The sequence below is a fragment of the Canis lupus genome, chromosome 5 (assembly GCF_003254725.2).
Source record: "Canis lupus dingo isolate Sandy chromosome 5, ASM325472v2, whole genome shotgun sequence".
In the NCBI taxonomy this organism is placed as follows: domain Eukaryota; kingdom Metazoa; phylum Chordata; class Mammalia; order Carnivora; family Canidae; genus Canis; species Canis lupus.
In genome coordinates, this window is record NC_064247.1 from 21136585 (window position 1) to 21162346 (window position 25762).

Sequence of the window (25762 nt, forward strand, 5' to 3'; positions counted from 1 at the left end):
CTCAAAGTTGAAGGCTCAAGGCCAGTGTGGTATGGGCTTTCAGCCAGAAGCAGAGATGACTCTAACAGGACGTAGAAGTAATTGCAGACACCAAGGGCTGGCATCTCAGAAATAAGGTCAGGGAGATAAGGCCGGCAGATCTAACAGGTAGTTCCTGGGGCTTAAGGAGGGCAGAGTTCATTCACGTAGCTCACATTCTGGTTGTGCTAGCTCATCTTTGTCCATGTTTGCTCTCAGCAGTTCTTGTTTGAGCTGAAGAACAGATGTGTCCTGCTGCGTTAACCTCTGCTGCAAGGCATCCTGGGGAAAATGCACACTTGTCACTGTGGTCCCAGTTAATCAATTAGCCACTTATTACTGAAAGGTTTTTTTTTTTTTTTTTTTTTTTTTAGCAAATGGGAACTAACACTTTTATTTTTATATTTTTCTTTTTTTTAATTTATTTTTTATTGGTGTTCAATTTACCAACATACAGAATAACCCCCAGTGCCCGTCACCCATTCACTCCCACCCCCTGCCCTCCTCCCCTTCTACCACCCCTAGTTCGTTTCCCAGAGTTAGCAGTCTTTACGTTCTGTCTCCCTTTCTGATATTTCCCACACATTTCTTCTCCCTTCCCTTATATTCCCTTTCACTATTATATTCCCCAAATGAATGAGAACATATAATGTTTGTCCTTCTCCAACTGACTTACTTCACTCAGCTACTGAAAGTTTTAAACCCCTTGCTGCACATCCAGCATTAGTTCGGGCAGACTGGGAGACAAAGAGAGTACAAGGAGCAGGGACTTTTCTGTCCCCTCCAGGATTCTAGCAGCTAAAGGACAGTCCTACCCATCGTCCTACACCTAGCTGACTGTAACCTGATTTTTCTTCCACCTTTTCCTCACTCCTCTCCTCCACTGCATTCCTGACAGCATGATGCTCTAGAGAATCAGTGGCCTTTGGGATCCAATAGACCCAGATTCAAATTACAAGTCTACCACTTACCTTGATGACACTGACCACGGACAATGCTCTCTCCTTCCTCCCTCATCTGTATTCTGGGCATATAAATACTGAATCTAGATGAGCTCTTTATCCTCCTCCTTCTCTGCCAAATCTCCATCTGCTAGAGAGCCAGGCCCTAGAGCTGCCTGCTACCCTGTTGATATAGAATCCCTGGAATCACATCCACTTCCAGAGCACTGCTCCTGCCCTCCTCCCATTGCCTTCCAATGTCTTGTCTGGATCAGGACCTGGATTGTATTTCCACGCTCAGAACTCTTCTTGGGGGTCGCCTGGGTGGCTCAGTGGCGGAGTGTCTGCCTTTGGCTCAGGGCGTGATCCCAGGTCCAGGGATTGAGTCCCATAATCGGCTCCCTGTGAGGAGCCTGCTTCTCCCTCTTTCTGTGTCTCTCATGAATAAATAAATAAAATATTAAAAAAAAACAACCTCTTCTTGGGCTGATGGGTTTCCTTCCCAGTATCCTACGATCTTACCAGCTTTAGAGAATCTTTCTCAGCTTGGACTCTCTTGGTTCCTACCATGAGGAAGAACTGTGGGTTGTACACACTTAAAGGAGTCATCTGTAACACATTTCTCCAACCATGGCAACCTCATATGTAAATAATGGACTGGAGCTGCACTGCAGTGTATTTGCCCTGACTCTTCTCTCTTTACAGACTGCAAAGAAACAGTGCGGCTCTGGCGAAATTGAGAGCCCATTCTTAAGTATGCTGTCAGCCACGACACTACATGGCAAAGGCCATCCAAGATGCCCCTGGCGTCAGCAGTTCAGAAGAACTTTTCCCAAAGTGTTAGTAAGTGTTGCATGGGAGAAAAGGTACTTCTGTAGTTAATAATTCCAAACTTTTTTTTAGGCCAACCTTTTTATGGCAGACTTTCTCAGGTCCTTTGTATGGGGTTACTCACTGGGACTTTTCTGGCCTACAGGGCATTTCTCAAACTTACTTGAGCATGGAACACTTTGTTTTCTGAAGTATCTCAAAGGATTAAGGCTATAAAATATACTCTGACAAATGCTGCTGAGCTACCCTCCAGTCTAGCCCATGAATGGAAGTGCGGGGAAGAGGGGGAAAAGCAGTAGCTTAAGAACATCCTTCCATGCTTCTAGATGTTTATTCAGCAGATACATTCCCACTTGTGTGAAACAACATATATTCCAGGCTGTTTGCTAGATCACTGTTTGTGTTAGCAAAAGACTGGGAATAACCTAAAAGACCATCAGTAGGAACTGATTATCATATAAACGTACACTGGCATACTGTGCAGCCATAGAAAAAGATCTAGAAAGGTCTTTATGTACTGAAATAAAATAATCTCCAGGATATGCTACTAAGTGAAAAAAGGAGCAATGTGTCAAGCTGCATTTACCTATGTACTATGTATATATACATAGTATAGTACACTATCATTGGGGAAAAATTATATACATACGTGTTTATTGATAACTGATCAGTTGGGATGCCTGGGTGTCACAGCAGTTAAGTGTGTCTGCCTTAGGCTCAAGGAGTGATCCTGGAGTACCAGGATCAAATCCCACATCAGGCTCCTTGCATGGAGCCTGCTTCTCCCTCTGCCTATGTTTCTGCCTCTCTCTTTCTGTGTCTCTCATGAATAAATAAATAAAATCTTAGAAAAAAATAACTGTTAAGTTGCCTCAAAGAAAGAGAACTAGGTGACTGAGCAGGGAAGTGGGCAAGGCTGGAAGACAGACTCTTCAAGGATTATCTTTTTACACCTTCTTCACTTCAAGCCATTTAATATTATTAACTCCTCAAAAATGGAGTAAATTACAATGTTTAAGAGGACATTCTTTAGAATGGAAGAAAACTAAAAAATTGGCTGTTTTTATACATAAAAACCACCAGGGTGACACCGAGGGAAGCGACAGCGCTCTGAGTCAGAACCACCAGAAATAAGCCTCAGCAAAACACAGGTATTTTCCTCAACATGTCACAATTCCCATCCACAAAGCACTTTCTAATATCACACAGCCTGTTCACAGCTCCAGCAAATATATACAAGACCCCAGACCCAACTAGCCTCCTACCACCCACGCTATGTGTAGACAGCTTTACCGTGTAGAGTTTATTTAAGGGGTTAAATGTCTTCCTTTTTACCTTTATCCCCTGTAAGTTTCTGGCTTCTTGTTTACATTTCAGTAGCTCCTTCTGCAAACCAAATATAGTTAGATCAGATGGTTGCGTCTGGGTTGCTTCAGAAGCATTACCTCATTCTGTCAGTAAGAACACAAAACTCAGATAACCATTCCATGAAAAATTAACCCTGTCCTGAGGCAGAGAGCAGGTCTGGTCCAGTAAACTGTAAAGCCTGACTCACAGAGACAGACACAAGATCCATCCCATTCTTCCCTATGCTACCCAGGCTCAAATGCAGGTAGAGAAGAGTCTTGCCAAGGAAGAAGATACCCACATTCCCACAGACTCTTATTCCTACATTTAGCATGCTTCCCTGACAGGAAAACTTAATCATAAAAATCTAAGACTCCCTTACTGAAACATACAATCATATCTTAATATGCCTATCCCCAATGTCATTTGTTCAGCAAAGGGTTAGAGTGCTTCAGATTCTCCAAGTGGGCATTATTCTTTATAAACCAAAAACACATTTAGTCCAATAATGAAATACTAATTACCCATCCCTTATAATAGATTAAATATACGTACATACTTGTCACTAGGAAAGATTTTAGGAGAGGAACATCCATACCCCAGACCCTGCTCTCTCTTCTTTTCCTACTGCATCACATCAAGAGTTTGGAATTAACATATCTAAAATGGGGATTCTTCACATGGGCTCCACAGATGAGCTCTAAAGTTACTCTATTAAAAATTCAAGTCAGGGAGTGTGTGTGCACGCACCCATGCATATTCCTGGGGAGACAGTTTATGGCATTAGTCATATATCTATGACTCCAAAAAAGTCAAAACCCACTGAACTATGAGCATTCTGGGAAGAAATCATTATAAAGGACCATAGTGGACTGTAGTTAATAAAACTGCATCGTGTATTTCAAAGTTGATGAGATGGTAAATGTTAAAAGTTCTCATTAAAAGAAAAAAATGTGGAATTATATGTGGTGGTAGATGTTAGCTAGACTTATAGTGGTGATCATTTCATAACATATACATATATCAAATCAATATGTTGTACACCTGAAAGCAATATATTATAAATTATAGAAAATTATTTTTAAAAGATCATACTAGGGGCAACTAGGTGGCTCAGTTGGCTAAGCAACTGCCTTTGACTCAGGTCATGATCCCGGAGTCCTAGGATTGAGCTCCCTGTTCAGTGGGGAGCCTGCCTTTCCCTTGCCCACTGCCCCTCCCCGCCTCATGCTCTCTTATTCACACACATTCTTTCTCAAATGAATAAACAAAAAAAACCCAAAAACAAATAAAAATTAAAAATACCATATAATATTAGACACATTTTTAATTTAAAATGAAAGATTATAAAATATTTAAAACATAAAGTAGAACCAGTGACATAAATACCTATTATTTACCCCCAAGACTGAAAAGACATTACCTTTTTGCCATATTCAGGACATGTCTCTTTTTCAAATTCAAGAAATAAAACAGACACAGCTGAAGTCCCAAATCTGTATCCCTTCCCTATACCCATTACCATTTTGATGGTGTGTAATAACTTTTTTTCAAAGGGAAAAAGCCACATGTTCTGACATACCTTTAGGTCCTGATTCTCCTCCATACTCTGATCCAGACGACTTTGGATTATAATCTAAATATAAGGCAAAAAGAGGTAGCTATGTAGCTAGGCCATGAAATTCAGAGGTCATTCATTCAACTAATATTTACTTAGCACCTTTTCAATGCTAGCCCTGTGCTATGAGTACAGAGAAGATGAAGAAGCAGTTCCTCTCCTCTGGTGGAAGCACGCACACAGGGCAATGCCAGGAAAAGACCATGGATGAAGTTTAGATAAGTGTGTGTGTATAGGGGATGGGGAGTCGGGAGAAAAGGCAAAGGGATGATGAAATGAAGTTTGCCTTAGAGGTAAATTATTGTTGCTATTCTTTTTAAAAGATTTTACTTACTTATTCATGAGAGACAGAGAGAGAGAGAGAGAGAGGGAAAGGCAGAGACATAGGCAGAGGGAGAAGCAGGCTCCATGCAGGGAGCCTGATGTGGGACTCAATCTGGAGACACCAGGATCATGCCCTGAGCCGAAGGCAGACACTTAACTGCTGAGCCACCCAGGTGTCCTGCTATTTTATAGAAATGAATTGGAGGAGGACAGGAGAGGAATCAGGAAAACCAGCTGGAAGGCTGCTAGAATGTTGGAAGGAGGCCAGAATTAAGGTAGAAGCTGTAAGAATGGAGAGAAATGGATGGAAATATTTAAAGAGTGAACTGACAGAGCTGGGTGACCGACTGGATACAGAGGGAAAGGCCAGAAGGATTGGAGGATGATATTCAGATGTCTGTTTTGGGCATCTGGGTGGATGGAGAGCGATCAGAAACAGAATCCAAAGGGACAAGTAGTTTTGGAGTTGGGGAGACAAAAACTGTTTACTCTAGGACTCACTGAACTGAGATGCTTATGGGACATATAAGTGGAGGTGATCAGCAGAGGGTTACATGCTGCACATACAAATCTACAACTTCACAGAGAGGGCTGAGCTAGAAATCAGTATTTGGCAAGCAACACTGGGTCAGGTGGGAAGTGAGCGAAGTGGAGGCAGATAATGCTGCTCAGGTGAGTGTATAAGACAGCAGGGGCCCTGGGGGGAACTCTGAGGAACACCAGCATTTCAGGCACAGGCAGTAAAAGAGAGGGAACCTGAATGTAAACTCTGTGAGGCTGGGGTCTTAGGTCTTCTGTGTCATCATCGTATCTCCAGCACCCTGAAACCGTGCCTGTACACAGTCAGCACTCACTAGCTATTTGTTGATGAATGAGGGAGGGAGGATGGAAGGAAAAGTAGTCAAAAACATACGAGGAAAATCAGGAGGGTTGAAGTCAGGGAAGAGAACATTTCTAGGTGAGGACAACAGAGTCAAAAGCTAAAAGCAAACAAATACATAAACCAGATTATCTGGTGCCCAGTCACAAAAGAAGAAACTCACCAGTTGCTCCTCAGGATTGACTCCTGGTTCACAGAGGGCCAAGGGCCTCTCCTGTTCGTCTTCGGGTAAGGATCCATTGAGCAGTAAGGCCTGAATAACCACAAAAGCAGAAAAAAACTTGATTCCCATCAGATGACAGAGTCCAGAGTTGAGCCTGGTAAGCTTATCCCAAGTTGAAATCACAACTGAGCTTCCTCTCAAAATCTCCTAATTTCTGGAGAAATTAGGTAATTTCTGGTCCTTTGATACCTCCAATTTTTCATGTTCAGTCTATCAGGAGTTCTTTTTGTCAGGCCCATGCTTAGGACCCTTTCATCTCTCTGGATGCACCTAAATCCTCTGCTCTGAGGCTCCTTGGCCCCAGTAAATGCTCAAAAACCTAGAACTTTCTGCTCAGAAGTTACATTTCAAACCACAGCTGCTCAAACCGAATTCTACCAACTGGAAAGGGAACTAAAAGCAGTAAGATTTATCCTTCCTTAGAAAAGTTTATTATAATGAATTATTTAAAATACACTTGGGGTGCCTGGCTGGCTCAGTCAGTAGAGCATGAGACTACTGATCTCAGGGTTGTGTACTGGAGCCCCATGTTAGGTGTACAGATTACTAAAAAGTAAAAAAAAAAAAAAAAAAAAAAAAATAAATAAATAAATAAATAAATAAAAACTTAAAAAATACATTTAGGGATCCCTGGGTGGCGCAGTGGTTTAGCGCCTGCCTTTGGCCCAGGGCGCGATCCTGGAGACCCGGGATCGAATCCCACGTCGGGCTCCCGGTGCATGGAGCCTGCTTCTCCCTCTGCCTGTGTCTCTGCCTCTCCCTCTCTGTGTGACTATCATAAATAATAATAAAAAAAAAACATTTAAAGCACTAAGTTGGGTTTGTTGGATTTTTGCTAGTTTTAATAACTCTCCATTTTTACTCCCTTGGGCAACCTGTATACAATTTTTTTTTTTTTTTTTTTTTTTACAAAATGCAGTACAGTACTGCAAGTATATTTTCTCTTCCTTATGATCTTAAAATTTTCTATTTTCTAGCTTACTTTAAGAACATGGTATTTAATATATATAACAATCAAAATAAGTGTTAATTAACTGTTTATGTTATCAATAAAGCTTATGGTCAATAGTAGGCTATTAATAGTTAAGTTTTAGGGGCGCCAAAAGGTATACACAGATTTTTGACTGTGCAGAGAGGATTGGTGCCCCTAACCCCAATCCCTATCCCAGTTCTTCAAAGATCAACTGTACTCATAATCTGTAATCTTATTCCTAAAGAAGGCCCCAAAACTGTATTCTTCAGTACTCAAAAACTTGGAACTGCTCGTGCAGGTAGGTATTATGAGACCTATCAGCTCAGTGAAAGATTTAAGAGTCCCCAGTTTATATTTCAATTCTGTCTCAATTCAATCCAGGATTACAGAGGTTAAATTCTATTTCTTTCTCTCTCTTTTTTTTTAAGATTTTATTTATTTATTCATGAGAGACACACACACTCACACAGAGAGAGAGAGAGAGAGAGGCAGAGACACAGAGGAGAAGCAGGCTCCACTGCAGGAAGCCTGATGTAGGACTCGATCTGGGACTCCAGGATCACACCCTGGGCTGAGGGCAGGCGCCAAACTGCTGAGCCACCCAGGGATCCCCTAAATCCTATTTCAATAAATATAACACAAACCACTTCACAAACGCTGGTATATAAAAACTGTTTAAAATCCAGCCACTGGCTGGTCTAACAAGCGCTAACTAATAATAAAATATTTGCAAATCAAATGAATTTGGTTGTCCCATGGAGTGTGACAAGAGGTATAAGAAGACCGGGCCACAGGGAGCTATGGAACAGCAACCTCATAGAAATACTAACTCTAATGGCAAAGTGTCAGCAGCTCTAACTGAGGCATACTAATAAATCAGAAATTCTGGATGTGGCTTAGCAGGCAACACGCTCATCACTGAAAGAGTTAAGAAGCCCAGTGGATGCTGTGAGCCCCATTGTATTCTATAATGGAACTGAATTCTCATTGTGATCATGTGGCTATGAATTAAAACAACTGTTTGCAGGGAATATTAGGGTTCTGACTTTCTGCCTGTCAGATCTCTTCTTTTTCTGTCTAATCTGCCATAGGATTTCTTCCAGACTGAAAAATGCAAGGCAAACTGAAAGCCCAAACTGATGGGTATCTATGTTCATATAATGCAAATCATCCTGGGAAAAGACCTGGTTGGGTATAATCCCAAAGTCAGCGCACACACAAAATTCCATTAATTAAACCAGTCCTTAATGGAGTGGCAGATAAGAGATCTCAAAGGCAGACATTAAAAAAAAAAAAAAACAAAAACAAAAAACAAAAAAACAAAGCAAACGGGGAAAAATCAACAACTCTCCTTGGGAACATTCAGGCAGTAAACATTCCTGGAGCCCTTCTCAGCTCCTGGGGCATACATTATGCAAACTGTTTCTCCACAGTACCAATCCCCTTTTTTCTTTAGGAACCCTTTGTGTCCTCACCCTGCTGCTGGCTGGCTGGGAGCACGCCCTCCACCGCCAGCCGGCTGCCAGAGCCACTCACATAATGTGGGCTTTGTTTACGTATCCATAAATATTTGACAATTCAGAAGCAGTGCAGCTCCCAGCACAAACAGAAAGGAATATTCCTAGGCAATTTCAGGGTCACCAGCACACTACAAGGGGGCTCTCCCAAACAGGGGCAGACACAAAGAGATGGGAGGATTGGGGTGGGGGGGTCATTCAAGGTAGGAACCAAGTCAAGTGGGTCAATCGGCCTCTGGGGTAGAATTGCCCAGCTGGCACGAAGGGCTAGAAGGGCCTTAGAAAAGACTGAAGAAAAGACTGAAGGGCTTTGTTGCTCAAGGGAAACCTCTGTTACCTGATCGTTATGGCTTGGCAGCCGCTTGCAAATGCATCAGGACAGAGCTAAATCCCTTAGCTAGACTCAAATGGAGACCTGCGGGATTACTCTCATGCACTCTTCATGAGAGAATTCCAAGAGAAAAATCCCTGACTGTTCACAGTGCTGTTCTTTGGTGAGGCCCACAGTGCAGGTCAGGGGAGAGACCCACCTACAAGCCAAGAGCTGGACAAAGGGTTTGGTAGGGGTCCAGAAGGGTCCCAGGCTCGCAGAAATCCCAAGAGCTGTGCTGTCAACAAGAGCCCGTAGGCCCATTTAGGAGTACGCACCCAGTGCTCGCTTCGGCAGCACATATACTAAAAATAGGAGTACGCACCCATGAAGAGTTTTCTGCTCTTTGAGGACTACTCCCCCTGTCTGAACTCCCCATTCAACTCTGACCTCCTGTGAATCAAAATCAGTTTACTTTCAACTGATACTCAAGACTTAAAAATCATCATCAATGAGTGCACCAAGGATAAGCCACACGGGAAAGGGCTACCTGCAATCCAGATATCATTTTCTTTGCTTCCTCCATTTCTTTCTCTAAATGTTCTTGCTGTTCCAACAGCTGTTCTTCCCATGAGGTCTCCAGATAGGTTCCGGGGCTACCTGGTCGCCAGTCTCGGGAAAACGGAGAGTCTGTCTCTTCTAGGAAAGGAAAGGAGGGAGTATAGTTCATGTTGAAGAAAAGAGTTTCGAGCAGAAAGCGTCACCGTCCTCTGCCTTTCTCAGGTTGGGGTCACCTGCCTTCTGAACCTGTCCTCCCGGCACAAACAGGACTATCCACCAGGTGGGGCTGTGACACATAAAGAACTGGCTAGGAACTCCGCCTCCCTCCTGTTGGGGAAAGCGATGGAACCTTGAAGAAGTAATAAGATTCCCTCCTTGGGAATCTTGGTATGGGACACATAGACCCTATTCTTAATCCTCTGCAACTGGCCTCCCAAAGCTGCAATCTGCCAGGTACAAGAGAGGAGCTAACTACCAGTTGCAATGAAAACCAAATTCTTGTCGGTTGCTGCGGAGCTTCAGAGGGGAGCCTTCGAGTTAATATTCCTTTGACCATTCCGTCATACCGAAGCCCCGTCCACATGTGACACCGTATGAGTCACACATGAAACAAACTAGTGAAAGCACACATGCACAAGCTATTTAATCTTGCTCCTGGTTTTGTTTTATTTTCCGACGTTTATGGTCTCTTTGCTCTGGTTTCCTGGTGTCTATTTTATCCCATCTAATTGTGTGCACGGCCATTAAAAACGCATTATGGAATACAGAAGGGTATAAACTCTCTGAGTAAGCGTCTTCATTCAGAAGCGTGAATGTAATAAGTGTAATTCCTCTGGGTTGCTGGGAAGATTGAATGAAGTAACTTATATGCAGGGCTCCATGGTGCCTGACCCGGAGCACTCACTCAGTAAATGCTTTCCCTCCCCAAGGTCCCAGGAGTTTCTGAATCAGTAACGTGACTAACTCTTTGCTGCTCATTCCAGGGCTAGAGGCAAGAATTTAAGTCGTTTTTGTTTTTGAGGGCTTCAGTTTCATTACAGCCCTTAGAGATGAATAGAACTATCGAAATCACATGCTTTTGCTTCTTTTATGCTTCCCTGTATGTTTATGTAAGAAGAAGGAGAGTAACTGAGAGAGAAGAAGAAGTCTAAACAAAGGGAACCCTTTGTGGTCCTTTCTATAGCCCTCACACCAAAAGCCTGATTAAAAAACAAAACAAAAAAAACAAAACAAAAAAAAACAACAAAAAAACAAAAACAAAAACAAAAACAAAAAACCCACACAAAAGCCTGATGTAGACCTGCTCTTTATATTTTCACAGGCACCTCAACTCATACTGATCTATTCCTGGTTCAAATTTAAGTCAAGAACTTACTGAAATTATTTCTATAACATAGGAATAATAAAAACAGTTTAGTTGAGTAAGACTTTTGTATTGCCCCAAAGTCACTTCCTAATTCATAGACAGCCAGCAGAGGAACAGCCTGTCTGTGCTGCTGTAAGATTTCTGACAGCTATGATATTGTAAGTGACATTCTGCAAGAAGATAACCACATTCATTGGCTCAAAGGCATCAGAGCCCCCTAGAGCTGACCCTGCATGCACAGGTCACAGAGAGGGAGAGAAGGCCAGGGAATTTATAGGTAGACAGTCAGGACCCCCAAACATTTCAAGACAAGGGCTATACCCTGAGCCAACCCAGGCACACTGACAGTACCTGTTCTGTTCTCTATTCCTTCAGAGGGAATAATCACGAAATCTGCCTTCTCCTCTGACTGGGTTATAATGGATTCGCTCTTGGCACTGTGGATAGGACTGGGTGAAGTCAGGCTGTGATAGAAGGAAAAGTAAGAGAACAATTAGTGTGAACAGTTATTTATTTTTAAAAAGATTTTATATATTTATTTGACAAAGAGAGAGAGAACCAGAGAGCACAAGTGGCGGGAACAGCAGAGGGAGCAAGAGAAGCAGGCTACCTGCTGAGCAGGGCTCCGATTCGGGGCTCGATCCCAGGACCCTGAGATCATAATCTGAGCCGAAGGCAGACGCTTAATGACTGAGCCTCCAGGTGTCCCTGTGAACTGCTGGTTAGAAGCCAACTGTCATAATTTAACCCAGAGACATGTTTTTTATTAACCCTACTGCCCAACACAGTCCCCAGCCCACGGAATGAACGAACATTTGTTGAATGAGTACAGGATGAATTATTGAATGAAAGAATGTTAAAGGAATGAATGACCCAGTCCTAGGAAGTTTTTTCCACAGCAAGGCTGCCTGGAAGCCTAATTCGCAAGGAAGAGATTTACCAGAAGGATGGGTAATCTAGCATCTTACAGAACTCCAAGTTTTGTTTTGTTTGCGCTTTTTTTTTTTTTTTTAACTTACCACCACAACCTGCACCACCACCTGTACCATCACTATCCCTGGGCCCAGATTCAAAGACAGAAAGATATAGTGTGTGTCTTAGCAGCTTTGGGAGCTGGAAGAAAAATCCACTTCCAATCTACTGAAACTCACAGACACAAGCATCACCAGCAGAGTAACACGGCAGATCAGCTCTAGGCTGGTCTCCAGAGAAGGGACTATGCTGAGGTGATTCACGGTGAGGAACTGCTAGTGTGTGGACAGTGCTGGACTGGGCAAAAGGGCAGGGATATATCAACAAGGATCCTACATGACAAGGAAAAGGGGACTCAGAAGGAAATGGGGAAAGATCTGCTAAGGAAAGGGAAAGGTTTACCTGGTTGTACCATCAAAGAGTTATTTAGATCCCTGCTTATACTATTTGCAAACTATCACCACAAACCTCCCAATGATTCTTAGGTTCTCATACAACTATTAGCCTTGGAGGGAACTGCTGTGATTATCAGGGAAGGTGACTTTTAAAGCTGCAGAACAACAGCAAATCTGCGGACAAGATGGGAATGTGAGGCTGGATTTTCCATCTGACAGGGAGAAGGAATCTGAAGAGCCTTTTTTTTCTCTGCACTGCCGCACCTTGAGAATATCAGCTCTGAAACAATCTCAGGGACCCTGGGGTCTCTGGGCCCAGCCCCCTCTCAGGAATTCTTTCCAAATCCATCACCCAGACAACAGTGAAAGTGTCTAGGATGCACTGACCCAATTAATGTGCCCCTGAAGTCTCCCAGGCTAATCCTCACAGCCACGATCAGGAGTTAACATTTTGTCTTCCTAGAGACCAAGAAAAACAAGAGCTGAGCACAAGTGGTTATAGTCAGAGATTTCAAAACCTTGAAAGCCGCCTGAGGACTAGTGTCTCATGCTCCTGGTTGTCCCAAGTTTAAGGGCTTTGGTGGGAATGACCTCACCCAGTGATACATCCTCATCCTTATCAGAACCCCAGAAAAAAATACAAAGTTTTTTGCTTCTTCAAATGAAGGAAAATTGCTTTACCCTATCTAAAGATCTATCACCCCAGCAGGAGGTGGGGGGGTTGTTATAGAGAGGTGGCAAGAAGTGGTATTTAGAAAAGGTCATTGCTTATCCATCTTTCACCACCTGGGCAATCTGGCTTCCAGGCCAACATGAACTAACTGCTGGAAAAGCATTAGTGTCAGGGCTCTCTGTCACCATAAGGAGAATAGATTTATGACCATTCAGGCCTCCGCATTCAGATTCCAACAGAAATGGGGATCCACTTGCAGACAGAGGCCCGTATCAGCTGCTCTTCTTTGAGAAATGATAAAACGACACTTCCTTAGCCGAGAGGTGCTATGGTTGACACGTTCCACTGCCTGCATTTGGCTGGACCACAGTGGGGATGTGTGAGACGCAGGGGGGTGAGGGTGGGAAGAGGAGTGTGAACCTGGGATGCTGGAGAACTGCACGCCTAAAAGCAGAGACGCATGCTCAGCTCCACCTTCTTCCTCTTAAGTGAGTTGTCTCCCATATAAGGGCAGAAGGAGGCGGATGTCTGCACATCCAACCCCACTGGGGGAGTGGCAGAGCAGCCAAAGGAAAACAACATTTTTCTTTCTTGAATTTGAGGCTGCCAGTATGTGAGGCCACAGGGAGGTAAGACCATGAAACTAGGTGGCCAAGTCACAAGATAAAGGACCTGTGGGAGAAAAATCCTGAGGCACATGTCAGAGCAGCAATCTTGCTGCATTCCCCAAGAACCTTATACCAGTGAGGATGGTGCATTCGATCATGTACTTCAGGTCACAGAAAAGTATTTTAATGCTAATTAATTACGTGATTTAGGCTCCCCGAAGAACTCAAAACCCCTATTCTGCAAACAAGTAATGCCCGGCTTGCCATCATAATCCCCTCAAATCAGGGAATTGGTTACAAAAACAGTGTGACTGCTACATTTCTTAATTCCCACAGATCTAACCTCTCTCCAATCTTAGCATCAGACAAACGATCCCCCAGCAAAGTCCAAATGACAGGAAAATCAATCTTTAAAAAATGGGTAATGGGCAACGCGAAAGAGCCCGGGGTCCTCCGGCCGTGCCCTCCCGCAGCGGAGACAGGACAGGGTGAAGGGCCACTCCTCCCTCCCCGCGGCGGGCTCGGCTCCCAAACCCTCCGTGTTGCGCTGCGATCCTCCCGGAGCCGCGCCCCCGGCCATCCCGGTCTGGCCCCGGCCAGCAGCACCCCCGGCCCCCGCGCGGCCCCCGCCCCCGCCCCCATCCCCATCCCCCCCGGCCGAAGCGGCTCCTGCTCACCATTTGACTTGCGTCCCTCCCATGGTCCCCGTCCTGGCTCCGGCTTCAGCGAGCCTGTTTCCCCGGGCGAGGCGGGCGGCGGGGGGTCACGGGCATGTCTCCGCGCGGGGGCCCCCAGACGCGCTGCCCCGCAGGCCGCCTACCAGAGCCGCCGGCCGCGCCCGCGGAGCCCAGTCGGAAGCGCGGCGAGGCGGGCGGCGAGGCGGGCGGCGAGGCCCCGCGGACCGGGATGCTCCCGGGGGTGAGGCGCGCGGTCCCGGCCGCTCACACGCTGCCGCAGCCCGGCCCGCACGGAAGCCGCCTCCCCTCGCCCGCGGCGGGGCCCCGGCAGCGGCATCGCGGCGGCCGCGCGGCTCCGGCCGTGCCCCCGGGCGCGGGCATCTCACCCCATCGCCGGCCCCGCGCCGCGCCGCCCGTGGCTCCGGCTGCGCGCGGCACCCCTGCCCTGCCCTGCCCTGCCCTGCCCCGCCCCGGCCCTGCCCCTGCCCCTGCCCCGGCCCCGGCCCGGCCGGCCCCCGCCCCGGCTCCGCGCCGCCTCCGCCCCGCCCCGCCCCTCTCCGCCCCCGCTCCCAGGCTGGCGGCGCGGCGGGACGCGCGGGGCTCAGACCCGGACTGGGGGGGCGAGGGCGGGGCCCGGGCGCCGGGAGGAGCGGGCACCCCGGGCCGCAGACGCCCTTTCTGCGCCGCCGACCCCTCCCTCCCTCGCCGCCCCGAGGTCGCGGCCGGGATCGCCGGCTCCTCGCCGGGGTGGAGACAGCGCCGCCAAGCCCATCCCCTCCCGCCGTCCCCCAGGCCTTGCGAGCCTTCTAGTTTCCCAGCTGGGGGACCATTCTGCGTGGACGCGAGGTCACCGAGCCCCGCCGGGGGTCTCCAGGCGCAGGGGGCCGGCCGCCTTTCCCTGCATGGGAGCCACGCCCGGTTCACACTCACGCGGCGGGTCTCCCGGCCTTCCTGGGTCACTGAGCCACGAGGTGGCCTCTCCCCCACCCCCCTTCCCGAGGAAGGCGGGGACGGGCAGAATGTTCCAGAGCCTGCTGGGTCCCGGTGCTCACTGAGGAAAACTCAGGGTGCTGACCCAGCATCCCAAAGAGGTGAGTGAGAGGTCAGCTTAGAAGAAAATGGCAAAAATCAGCAAGGGAATGCGAATTACTACTTGACCCCTCTCCCAGGAAATCTGTCACTGCCTGCCCACTGCAGCCCGAGTTCCAGTGGGTCCCTAATTCACAGTGTCAAAGCTCCTGCCCTAGTCTGAGTTCTCCTGCCAGAAAGCAAGGAAGCAGGTGTTCTCAGGAAGAAATCCAGACTCTCCTTTCTGGCTCGCTCTGGCTCTCTCTCTCTCACTCTCTCTGACTCTCTGACACACACTCTCTCTCTCTCTGGCTCTCTCTCTAACTCTAACTCTGGCAGGCACAAAAGAGTGAAAGGCCTGTAGCCATACAGGAAGCAATACATCTCCTTATACAATGGAACGGCCTTTGATTCTGTACCAAATGATAGTTTAAGCAGCAAGCAAGGAAGAAACGCTTTAGATTCTCATACTAGCACACCTATTGCTTAATGGATACAGGGTTTCCTTTTGGGGTGATGAAAATGCCCTTGATATGGATAGAAGTGATGTCACACAACATGAGGAAGATACTCAATGCCACTGAATGGTACACTTTAAAATGATGAATGGCTAATTTTATGCTATGTGAATTTTATAAATAAAAAAGCAATCTACTAAACATAAAAATTAATGTTGAGCAAGGTTATCGGTATATTAAAATGCTGGGAAGAATTCCATATGACTGCAATGAATTAAGAAATAGTCTATCAATCTCAGATGGAATTTTATATGGAAAAAACACAGGAGGAAAGAAAACAAATGCACCTAAGATACATACAAGACAAAGAACAACTAGGCTTTACTAGAACAGACTAAGCTGGGTTGAGGTAGGAAAGAAAAGGTCATAAGAGCATAAATTAAATATGATTCAGCAATGAAATGAAGTTAGTAAATAAGCTAACATGATCTGGGGATATATTTTTAGGAGCATGATTTATATGAGCCAGGAAAGTAGTCTTTTCCTGCCACTACACTTGGCATCGATCAGGCTTTTATTAGAGCACTGTGTCCTATTTGGGTCTTTGCACTTGGCTCAAAGAGCTAGAGATGGCCTTTCTGCTAGGGTCCCAAACATCTTACCCCACTCACAGGCATACTAGTCTGCCACAGTTCCTAGCCCTAGAAATGAAAGTTGGAAATGTTCTAATGCTCTCAGACAGCTCTGCTCAGTTTTTTTTCTCTTGTTACAAGCTTGATACAGCCTTCTGGGGCCAGGCTCAGCGACAGTACCATGGAACTGGCTGTCAGAATCGGTGGCTGCCCTAAGGCACAGATATCCGAGCCAGGGCCTGGGCCCTAACAGCTCCTACTCACGCCCCCATGTGGACAAAGCTGAGCAGTGATGCTCAGGCTCAGCACAAAGCTTCCCTGTGTGGGAAACACCCCACCCTCCCTACCTTCCTGCCAGCAAGAAACCGCAAAGCAGTGCTGAAGACTACCCCTTTAAAGTTAACAGAAACCGAGTGAAAGAGAAATGAGTTAGAAGCCTTACTGCCTGTTGTGTTGCTCCTTGAAGCTCAAAACTCGGAGACTTCTCAAGAGTTCAACTTTTAAGCAAGACATTAGAGCTACGGGGCTGACACCACAGTTACCTGGAGCAGCTGGACTCAGACGGGGACCTCTGCTGCCCTTCATACTGCTGTACCAGGGCGCGCACACTCCAGTAGGGATTCTCAATCTCCTCATCCATGCTGTTGTTCCTAAAGGCGGAGGGCACCAGCAAAGGAGAGGGTGTCAGTCCTCAGTTCAGGTCAACTCAATAAGAAAAGACCGATGGCCACTCTGAGGGCACTAAGGGAAGAAAGAGGAGTAAGGCCAAGCCCCTGCCTTAGAGACACCTGACACCCAGTACGGAAGACAGACATAAAACAACTAATTTCACCAATCTCTGCAACACCTAGGGTCCTGCTCTCTCCCAGCAGACATACAATCCCCACAATGTTTCCTGCTGTGAGTCTTCAGGACAAGTTGGCTTTAGGATATGTTCTAGAGAGAGACTCCCCCAGATGACTTGGAACATTGCTCCCACATATCTCCCAGTGAAGAAAACCCACTGTGCCAAAGGCATATATTTAAATCCTGGGCACCAGAACAAAAAAATTACAAATATGATTCCTTTACTTTCCACTAACTGCAAAGTAAACATCTCTCTTAAAAGGGCTTTTCTCATTTGGAGTGTCCTCTCTGACCCATACTTTATGCTTTTTTCTGCAATGCAGGGCTCTTGAGATGATACACATCCATCTATCTCACGGTATCATTCACCATGAGAGATCAGAGAGAGGAACAAGTTCCCATCCCCAGATTTCTGCCCTTACCTCTGTCTGTATCGAAAGACATCCCGTCCTGACCGTGACATGTCATGACACACATCAGCCAGAGCGGCAGCTGCTCCCTGGGCCACAGCAGTGGCACAGTGTGGTTGGTGACTCTGCAGAGGGGCTCTGGAGTCCCGTCCTTGGCTCACTGTCCTGCTGGAGCCAGGTTTGAAATGAGCTGCTAAGGCAAGGACCAGCCTCATGATAGACTTCAGGTTTCCTTCCACAATATCTGAGAGACAGAACAGACCCAGAGGTCCTAAGAGGGAGGCACAGGGTTCATTCATTTAACACATATTTGCTAGTGATACTGGTCTCTTCGTCCTCACAAAGCCATGTTCAATAGGAAGACAGAACATGTAAAAGCAATTATAATAAAGTATGGTGATGTGTAATGTTAGAAGTACAGGACTCTCCGGGAGCACAAAGTTAGGTCATCTTGTCCAGTCTAGAGGGCTCAAGTAGATTCCTAGGGGAAGTAAACTTAAAACTGAGACTTGACTGACAAATAGTGGTTCATCAAGTGAAGGAGGAGAAGGAAAGAATATTCCAAGAAGAGGGAACAGCAGGTGTGATGGTCTAGAAGTGAGAGAGAGCATGGCATGTGAGAGCCGTGCTGTCCAGTATGGGAGCCATGAGCCACATGAGGCTTCTGAGCACTAAAAGGGTATAGTCTGAATTGAAATGTGCTAGAAGAACAGTACTTAGCACCAAAAAAAAAAAAGTCAGATTGAAACATATCTCATTAGACTTAGTATAAAAAGTAGAATGCACAACATCTCATTATTAGCTTTTACATGGATCACATACTCCACTGATGATATTTTGGATATACTTGGTTAAATAAAATGTATTATTAAAATTAGTTTCTCTCATTTCCCTTTTTTGGTAAATGTAGCTATTAGAAACTTTTAAGTTATGTCTATGAGACTCGCATTATATTTCTGTGGCATGGCTCTGTCACAGAGCCATTGAAAAACGCACAGCACAGCTAGGGCTCAGAGTACAGGGGGAGAGGGTGAAGGGCAAGGCCACAGGCAGTGAAGTCAGAGGTCAAGTCAGAAAGGCCACAGCAAGCCACAGGAAGGACTTTGGATTTCCCCCTAAGGACCTGCAGGCACAGAGCAGTGGCATGAACTCATGTCTTCCCAGAAAGATCATTATGGCTGCCGTGTGGAGAGCAGAGGGGGGTGGACAAAACTCCCCCTAATTAGCCGGGAAACTAATTAGGAAGCTGTTGCACTTCTCCAGGTAAACGACAATGATGTCCTCCACTGCAGTATTCCCTCAAAATAGCTAAGTTTAATGGGCCAGATCCCCAAGCCCACCCCTCAGGGGGACCAGAGCAGCAATATTATGGCACTCTAAATTTTGCCCTAGAAAAAAAAGAAGAATGCACGCAAAAAACAATGTGATAGGTCTGGTGAAAGTTAAACTAAGGAATGGGTGAAATTCTATCTTTTTAGTGTCATGGCATTGCAAATATGCCTGATACTTTCTACAGGGCATTCTCACTGGTACATACAGTATCTGCCCCACCTGAATGATCCCAACACAGAGAACACCAATAATCCAATGTGGAAGGAAAGCTCCCTCCCACCCCCATTCTCATCAGAGCCACAGGCAATCAGACCCAGAAACTGAAGCTGAAATAGAACCAGATCTACAATCATTTTTAGAGAAACAGCGGGAAGGCCAGAGAGCCTGGGGCTCAGTGAAGACACCTGAACAATGGCTTCCTTGTAGCTGCGTTCATTATGGAAGAGAAGTGTTCTCTTCTGGCCATGCAGTTACAACAGAGGGGATGTACAGAGGCCCCAGAGCCCCTTTCATCTTGCCTGAAATATTCCGTGATATAAAAAAAAAAAAAAGCTATAAAATATTTTTCTTCTAGAAAACTGGATGGAAAAAATATAGCTATTATGATTTGAAATAACGCTTGGGCATGAAACCGAAGGAACTTGAAAAACATAATCTATCTTCATTTTTGATTACTTAAATGAGATATTCTAAGGCTAATATCCCAATCTTGTTATTTCTACTCTATTTTCATACATACACTCAGCCAAACTGTTATTCAATAGAGAATGTCTATCTCCACCCAGATTTTCAATGATCACCCTGTCCCAAGAGGGTAACTCTCTTTATGGAAAAATGATATGAGACCATGGGCCTAATCCTATTGCAGTCTACTCAGAACCGTTGGCTATACAATGGATGGTTCTTCCGAGGCTCATAATCCCTGAGTAAAGCTGAGTATACTCATCCCCCAAAGACATGACAAAGCACTGACCTTTAGCTGAAGTCTGGTGCATTCGAATCTTTTTAGAGGCCACAAACTGTAGCACTTTCTCCACATTATTCTTCATTTCCTGTTGGTTACTGGGACTCAGCTGTACCCCATTCAGTTTTTCTCCTGCTGTTAAAAGAGAGAAAACATATAAAAGATATAGGGAGGAACACTATCAAAGTTTCATAATAGCCAGATACCAAGAAAGGGAATATTTGATGTAAATGAGAAGATTATATATAATTATGCAAGTGAGTTAAGCCTTGGTGCTTGTAATTTGGATGGGGAATAAGAAAGTAAAAGCCTTTTGGAGGGTCTTCAAATTTTCAAAGCTAAAAGCAGGAGGCTGTGAAATGACTGTGTGTGCACTTATTCACTCAGCAAATACTCATTGAGCACCCGCTGTGTCCCAAGCACTGTTCTGGGCACCAGTGAAACAGCAATGAACAAGATGGACAAAGTCCCTCCCATTGCAGAGGTCATATCTCTAGGGATGACAAATGACCGAGCTAACCAGTACACGTGTAATATAATTTCAGGTGGTGAAAAGGGCTATGAGGAAAAACAAACAGGAGTAGAATCATGGCCTCCCTGATACTGTATTTGGGCAGAGACTTGAATAAAATAAGAGATGTTAAGATTTGATGAGGAAGCATCCCAGCCTGAGGAATCACAGGTACAAATGCCAGGGTAGAAATGAGTTCAGCTTATCCGAGGAAGAACTACAAGCCCAGTGTGGCTGGAGTGGAGAGAGAGGAGGGAGCCAAGTCCTAGAAGAAGGTAGGCAGGTAAGCAGAGCCAGGACATTTAAGGGTCTATGGACCAGAGAAAAGAGCTGGAATTTTATTGAGTGTAATGTGAAGCCAAAGGAGAGTCTGAGGCAAGGGACTTACAGGATCTGTGTTTTTAGAAGTTGACTATATATGGACTCAGCTTATGTAGAGAGGAAACAGGGAGATTAGTTAGAAAATCAAACTAGCCAAAGTAAGGGATAATGATGGTTCTGGGCTTGACTGGAAAAGGCTGACAGGTGAGAAGTCAGATGTTGGGTGAAACTTTAACACAGAGTAGATAGCACAAATGAAGGGTATAATATATGATATGAAGAAAAGAGAATAATGAAGGACAGCTTCCAAGCGTTCTGTGTTAATGGCTGGGTGAATGGTATCGTCATGTGTTACTTCAGTGAAGAAACTGGAGGATGGAGGAATTGGGAGGCAGAAGGTTACCCAAAGCTCTGCTGCACTTTAGACATCCGGGTGGCACGTTGAGCACAAAGTTGATATTTATGTCTCAAACTCAAAGACAAGTTTAGGGCTAACAATATAGATATGGGAAGAGATCACTTGGGGACAGAGAAACACGAGGGTTACAGACTGAATGTAGAGGACCTCAACATTTAGAGGTCAAAAAGGAGAAAAGCCAGGGGTGCTGGGGTGGCTCAGCTGGTTGGGTGTCTGCCTTCAGCTTGGATCATGACCCCAGGTCCCAGGACCAAGTGCCAAATCAGCTTTCCTGCTCCACAGGGAACCTGCTTCTCCTTCTGCCTGCTTCTCCCCCTGCTTGTGCTCTCTCTTTTTCAAATAAATAAATAAAATCTTAAAAAAAAAAAAAAGGAGAAAAGCCAGCAGCGCAAACAGGGGGAGCCAGTGAAGAAGGAGGGTCCTGGAAGCCAAGCAATGAGAGTGTCTGAAGGAGGAGGGACAAACTGTGTCAAGTTCTGCTAAACTGAATAAAATGGAGACTGAGGCCGAGCCACTGGATTTGATAAGGCAAAGGTTGTGACCTTGATGCAAGCAGTTTCAGTGGAATAGTGGGATCAAAAGCCTGATGATGAGGACATGTTAAAGAAAGACTGAGGAATAAGATAGTGAATTCAGTGAATTTTTCCATATAGCAAAGTCACAATAAAATCCAGCATTTAAGAATGTGGGTTTTGGGAAACCAAGAATACATATTCATATTGCTTGTAGATGCACAGAACGTCTGAAAAGAAATGCAAGAAACTGCTAACACTGGTCCCTTCCAGAAAGAACACGTCACTGGTGCGGGTGGAAAAAAGGCTTTTACATACTTTTGTGACTTCTGCATTTTCTATCTGACTATATTTTCAAGTATAATTGATTCAAATCAGTGAAAACTAAGGTTTAAAATGAACTTTGGGGGCAGCCCCGGTGGCACAGCGGTTTAGCGCCGCCTGCAGCCCAGGGTGTGATCTGGAGACCCTGGATCGAGTCCCACATCAGGCTCTCTGCATGGAGCCTGCTTCTCCCTCTGCCTGTGTCTCTGCCTCTCTCTCTTTCTCTGCATCTCTATGAATAAATAAATAAAATCTTAAAAATTAAAATAAAATGAACTTTGGGGGACGCCTGGGTAGCTCAATGGTTGAGTGTCTGTCTTTGGTTTGAATTGTGATCCTAGGGGTCCTGGGATCAAGGCCCGCATCAGGTTCCCCTAAAGGAGGCTGCTTGTCCCTCTGCCTATGTCTCTGCCTCTCTCTGTATCTCTCATGAATAAATAAATAAAACCTTTTAAACATAAATAAATAAAAATAGATGAACATTGGAATTAAAGCAGGTCTAGCTTTGTGCCTCTGCTTTGCCACATACAGTTACGTAGCCTTGGAAAGTCGAACCCCTAGGACTAGATTGGGTGCCTCCATCTACCCATGTGCTCCTCTTTGTCCTTTCCCCATCAGAGTCCTAAGTACAAGAATGGAATTGACTTCACTTTCCAGTCTTTCCAACTAGATAGGAATACTCCTGAGAGGATAGACTAGTGCTCATAATCACATTCCCGGAGCATAATACAGTGCCTGCACACAGAATTTGTTGAGTCATAAATAAATGAATTAACATTGGTTGAGTATGTTAAACCTTCTACACTTCCATTTCCACATATTACAAAGAAGCAGCAAACTGGTCTGAAGGGCGCATGGAGGATAAAGAAGGCATGTTCTGGCTTATGCTGGCATCAGAGTCCAGGGTCAACTGACCAACAATCTCGATGAGATATGCCAGGATCACCCCATCCCGAAGATCCTGTCGCAGGTCCTGCACCGGCTTCACTGCTGGCCTCTTCTTGAGCTGTGCATTCACCCAGGCCACGTACGCCTGTAGCTGTTGCTGGAAAATCAAAGGTGGAAATAAGACAAAGGTTGCATATTATTCTTATCCTTTGCCCCACACCTTCTAGGCAGCATTTGAGAATGGGCTATGGTGGGAAATCTACATCCAGAGGGAGGAGGAGGTTTCAAGGGAATAAAGAAGAAAGATGATCAGAAATGGAATGTGTTCTAAAAATCTCTAGTTTAATGCTAGCCATCAGGGAAAGCTAACCACTGACTTGGTGGCAATGTAGACACAGATAAGCAGATGAGTGTCTCAAGGACTATGGACTCCTGCTTTGCCTGTGTTTTCTCTGTTGACCAGGGATGAGGACCAGCCAAGAAACGCAGCCAGTTTTCAGGTGTAATCACTGCTGCCAGCAACCCACTGTGCTTCCCAGGAACAATCACTCATGTCTACAATGCACAAGGGACAGTGATACTCAGAAGGCAGGTATTGGGGAACCAGGAATAAACAGCAAAACTGCTCAGAACCACCTCTGCCATCACTACATTCTTCACAATGAGACTTAAGTGCAATCATCTTAGAGTCAATGCAAGATTTATTCTCCTGAGTCCATAATCCTGGGATTGCTACACAGTTAGTGATAATCTGTGCTTTATACTGCCAAAGAGGATCCAGTTGCCTAAAACCTGCACAAAGAAGGAAAAGAAAGGCTTTGGTAAGCAGTGCCCTAAAGACGTGGGCAGGCGGAAGGGAGAACTTTCACTTATTGTGAGACTAAGCTAGACAGTATCATCAGAAGTCTGATGGACATATAACTCATCCCAGCCCTTGGATAATCTTACGCCTTCCATGTTGTGCCTTACACAAAACTTGCATTCAGGTGTTTATTCTGATTATGCATTTGTTCTGAAGAAGGGCACTAAATATCAAAATGGCACATGAATAATGGCCCAGAAGCAGCAGCAGGTCTGTTGGGTTTCTGCCGAAGCCCAAGACCCTGAATCCTAAAAATCAGGCTCAGAGGCTAACAGTATTAAGTTACAATCTGGTTAAAGAACAGTTGATTTTGGGATCCCTGGGTGGCGCAGCGGTTTAGCGCCTGCCTTTGGCCCAGGGCGTGATCCTGGAGACCCGGGATCGAGTCCCACGTCGGGCTCCCGGTGCATGGAGCCTGCTTCTCCCTCTGCCTATGTCTCTGCCTCTCTCTCTCTCACTGTGTGGCTATCATAAATAAATAAAAATTAAAAAAAAAAAAAACAGTTGATTTCTAAGCCACAAGTACTCTGTCAATGAAATGATGCTGGAAATTACTCACTGGCTGCTCCCTGAGCTTAAATTAAATCTTCATTATTTTCTCTGTGTCGATTTGTGGGAATAAATGAAGTCTCTGCAAGACAGTACTAAGGGAATAATCTATCAGCTGCTGGCAAACTGTAGAAGTGCAGCATCAGCAAGGTAGTGGGAGGAAGAACTTAATACATACATGAAGTATACACTATTTTTGGTGTTTGATGTATGTTTTATTGTGTTGATGAATGTACCTGAAACAGGACCTGCCACACAGTTGATGTCATTATTATTTTCATCATTATTATCATGTAATTAATTCTCACAAAAGCATTGAAGGGTCAGTATCCTCTCCATTCTATGAATGAAGTTCAGAGAAGTTATAGAACTTCCCCAATGTCCCCAGCTAGGATGTGGTATACATGGTATTGAAACACAGTAAATGTAGTCTAAGCATTGACGAAGGGCTTTGTGCTAACCAACTCACTCCACAGAACAGGGGAGGCTGCACCTCTGCCTGATATGGGCCAGACTCCTGCCCAAGCTCTGCTCCTTTTTTTCCTACTCCTCAGCCACAGCACCCTGGGAGGCAGACCAGTCAGGCACAGGGCCCCTCCATAGTAAACCATGCTGCTCTGGGGAAAAGGAGTTAAGACCAAAAAAGGCATTTAGGGTAACAGCTGGGATCTGACTACCTGGCCAACATATAAACTTCTAACCAAAAGAATATCCAATAGAAAAAGGACAGTCTCTTCAACAAATGGGTGTTGGGAAAATTGGACAGCAACATGCAGAAGAATAAAACTGGACCATTTTCTTACACCATACAAAAATAAATTCAAAATGGATGAAAGACTTCAAAATCCTCGAGGAGAACATAGGCAGCAACCTCTTCGACCTTGGCCACAGCAACGTCTTGCTAAATACATCTCCAAAGCCATGAGAAACAAAAGCAAAAACGAACTACTGGGACTTCATCAAGATAAAAAGCTTTTGTACAGCAAAGGGAACGGTCAATAAAACTAAAAGGCAACCTAGGGAATGGAAGAAGATATTTGCAAATTACATATAAGATAAAGGGCTAGTATCCAAAATCTATAAAGAACTTACAAACTCAACACCCAAAAAACAAATAATCCAGTCAAGAAATGGGCAGAAGACATGAACAGACACTTCTCCAAAGAAGACATACAAATGGCCAACAGACACATGAAAAAATGTTCCACATCACTTGGCATCAGGGAATACAAATCAAAACTACAATGTGATACCACTTTATACCAATCAGAATGGCTAAAATTAAAAAGTCAGGAAACAAAAAATGTTAGCAAGGATGCAGAGAAAGGGGAAACTTCTTACACTGCTGGTGGGAATGCAAACTGGTACAGCCACTCTGGAAAACAGTATGGAGGTTCCTCAAGAAGTTAAAAATAGAGCTACCCTGCGACCCA

At 45.2% G+C, this 25762-nt stretch overlaps 1 protein-coding gene across 1 annotated transcript in view; it reads right to left on the reverse strand.

Moving 5' to 3' along the window:
• DIXDC1 (DIX domain containing 1) overlaps positions 1-25762 on the reverse strand; it is a 61534-nt gene that overhangs the window by 16459 nt on the left and 19313 nt on the right. Inside the window, 11 exon segments of the mRNA XM_025465548.3 lie at positions 195-206; positions 208-300; positions 3126-3176; positions 4720-4773; positions 6123-6212; positions 9533-9681; positions 11261-11373; positions 16935-17042; positions 17661-17892; positions 19954-20079; positions 22946-23075. Coding sequence (XP_025321333.2) covers positions 195-206; positions 208-300; positions 3126-3176; positions 4720-4773; positions 6123-6212; positions 9533-9681; positions 11261-11373; positions 16935-17042; positions 17661-17892; positions 19954-20079; positions 22946-23075 — 1158 coding nt within the window.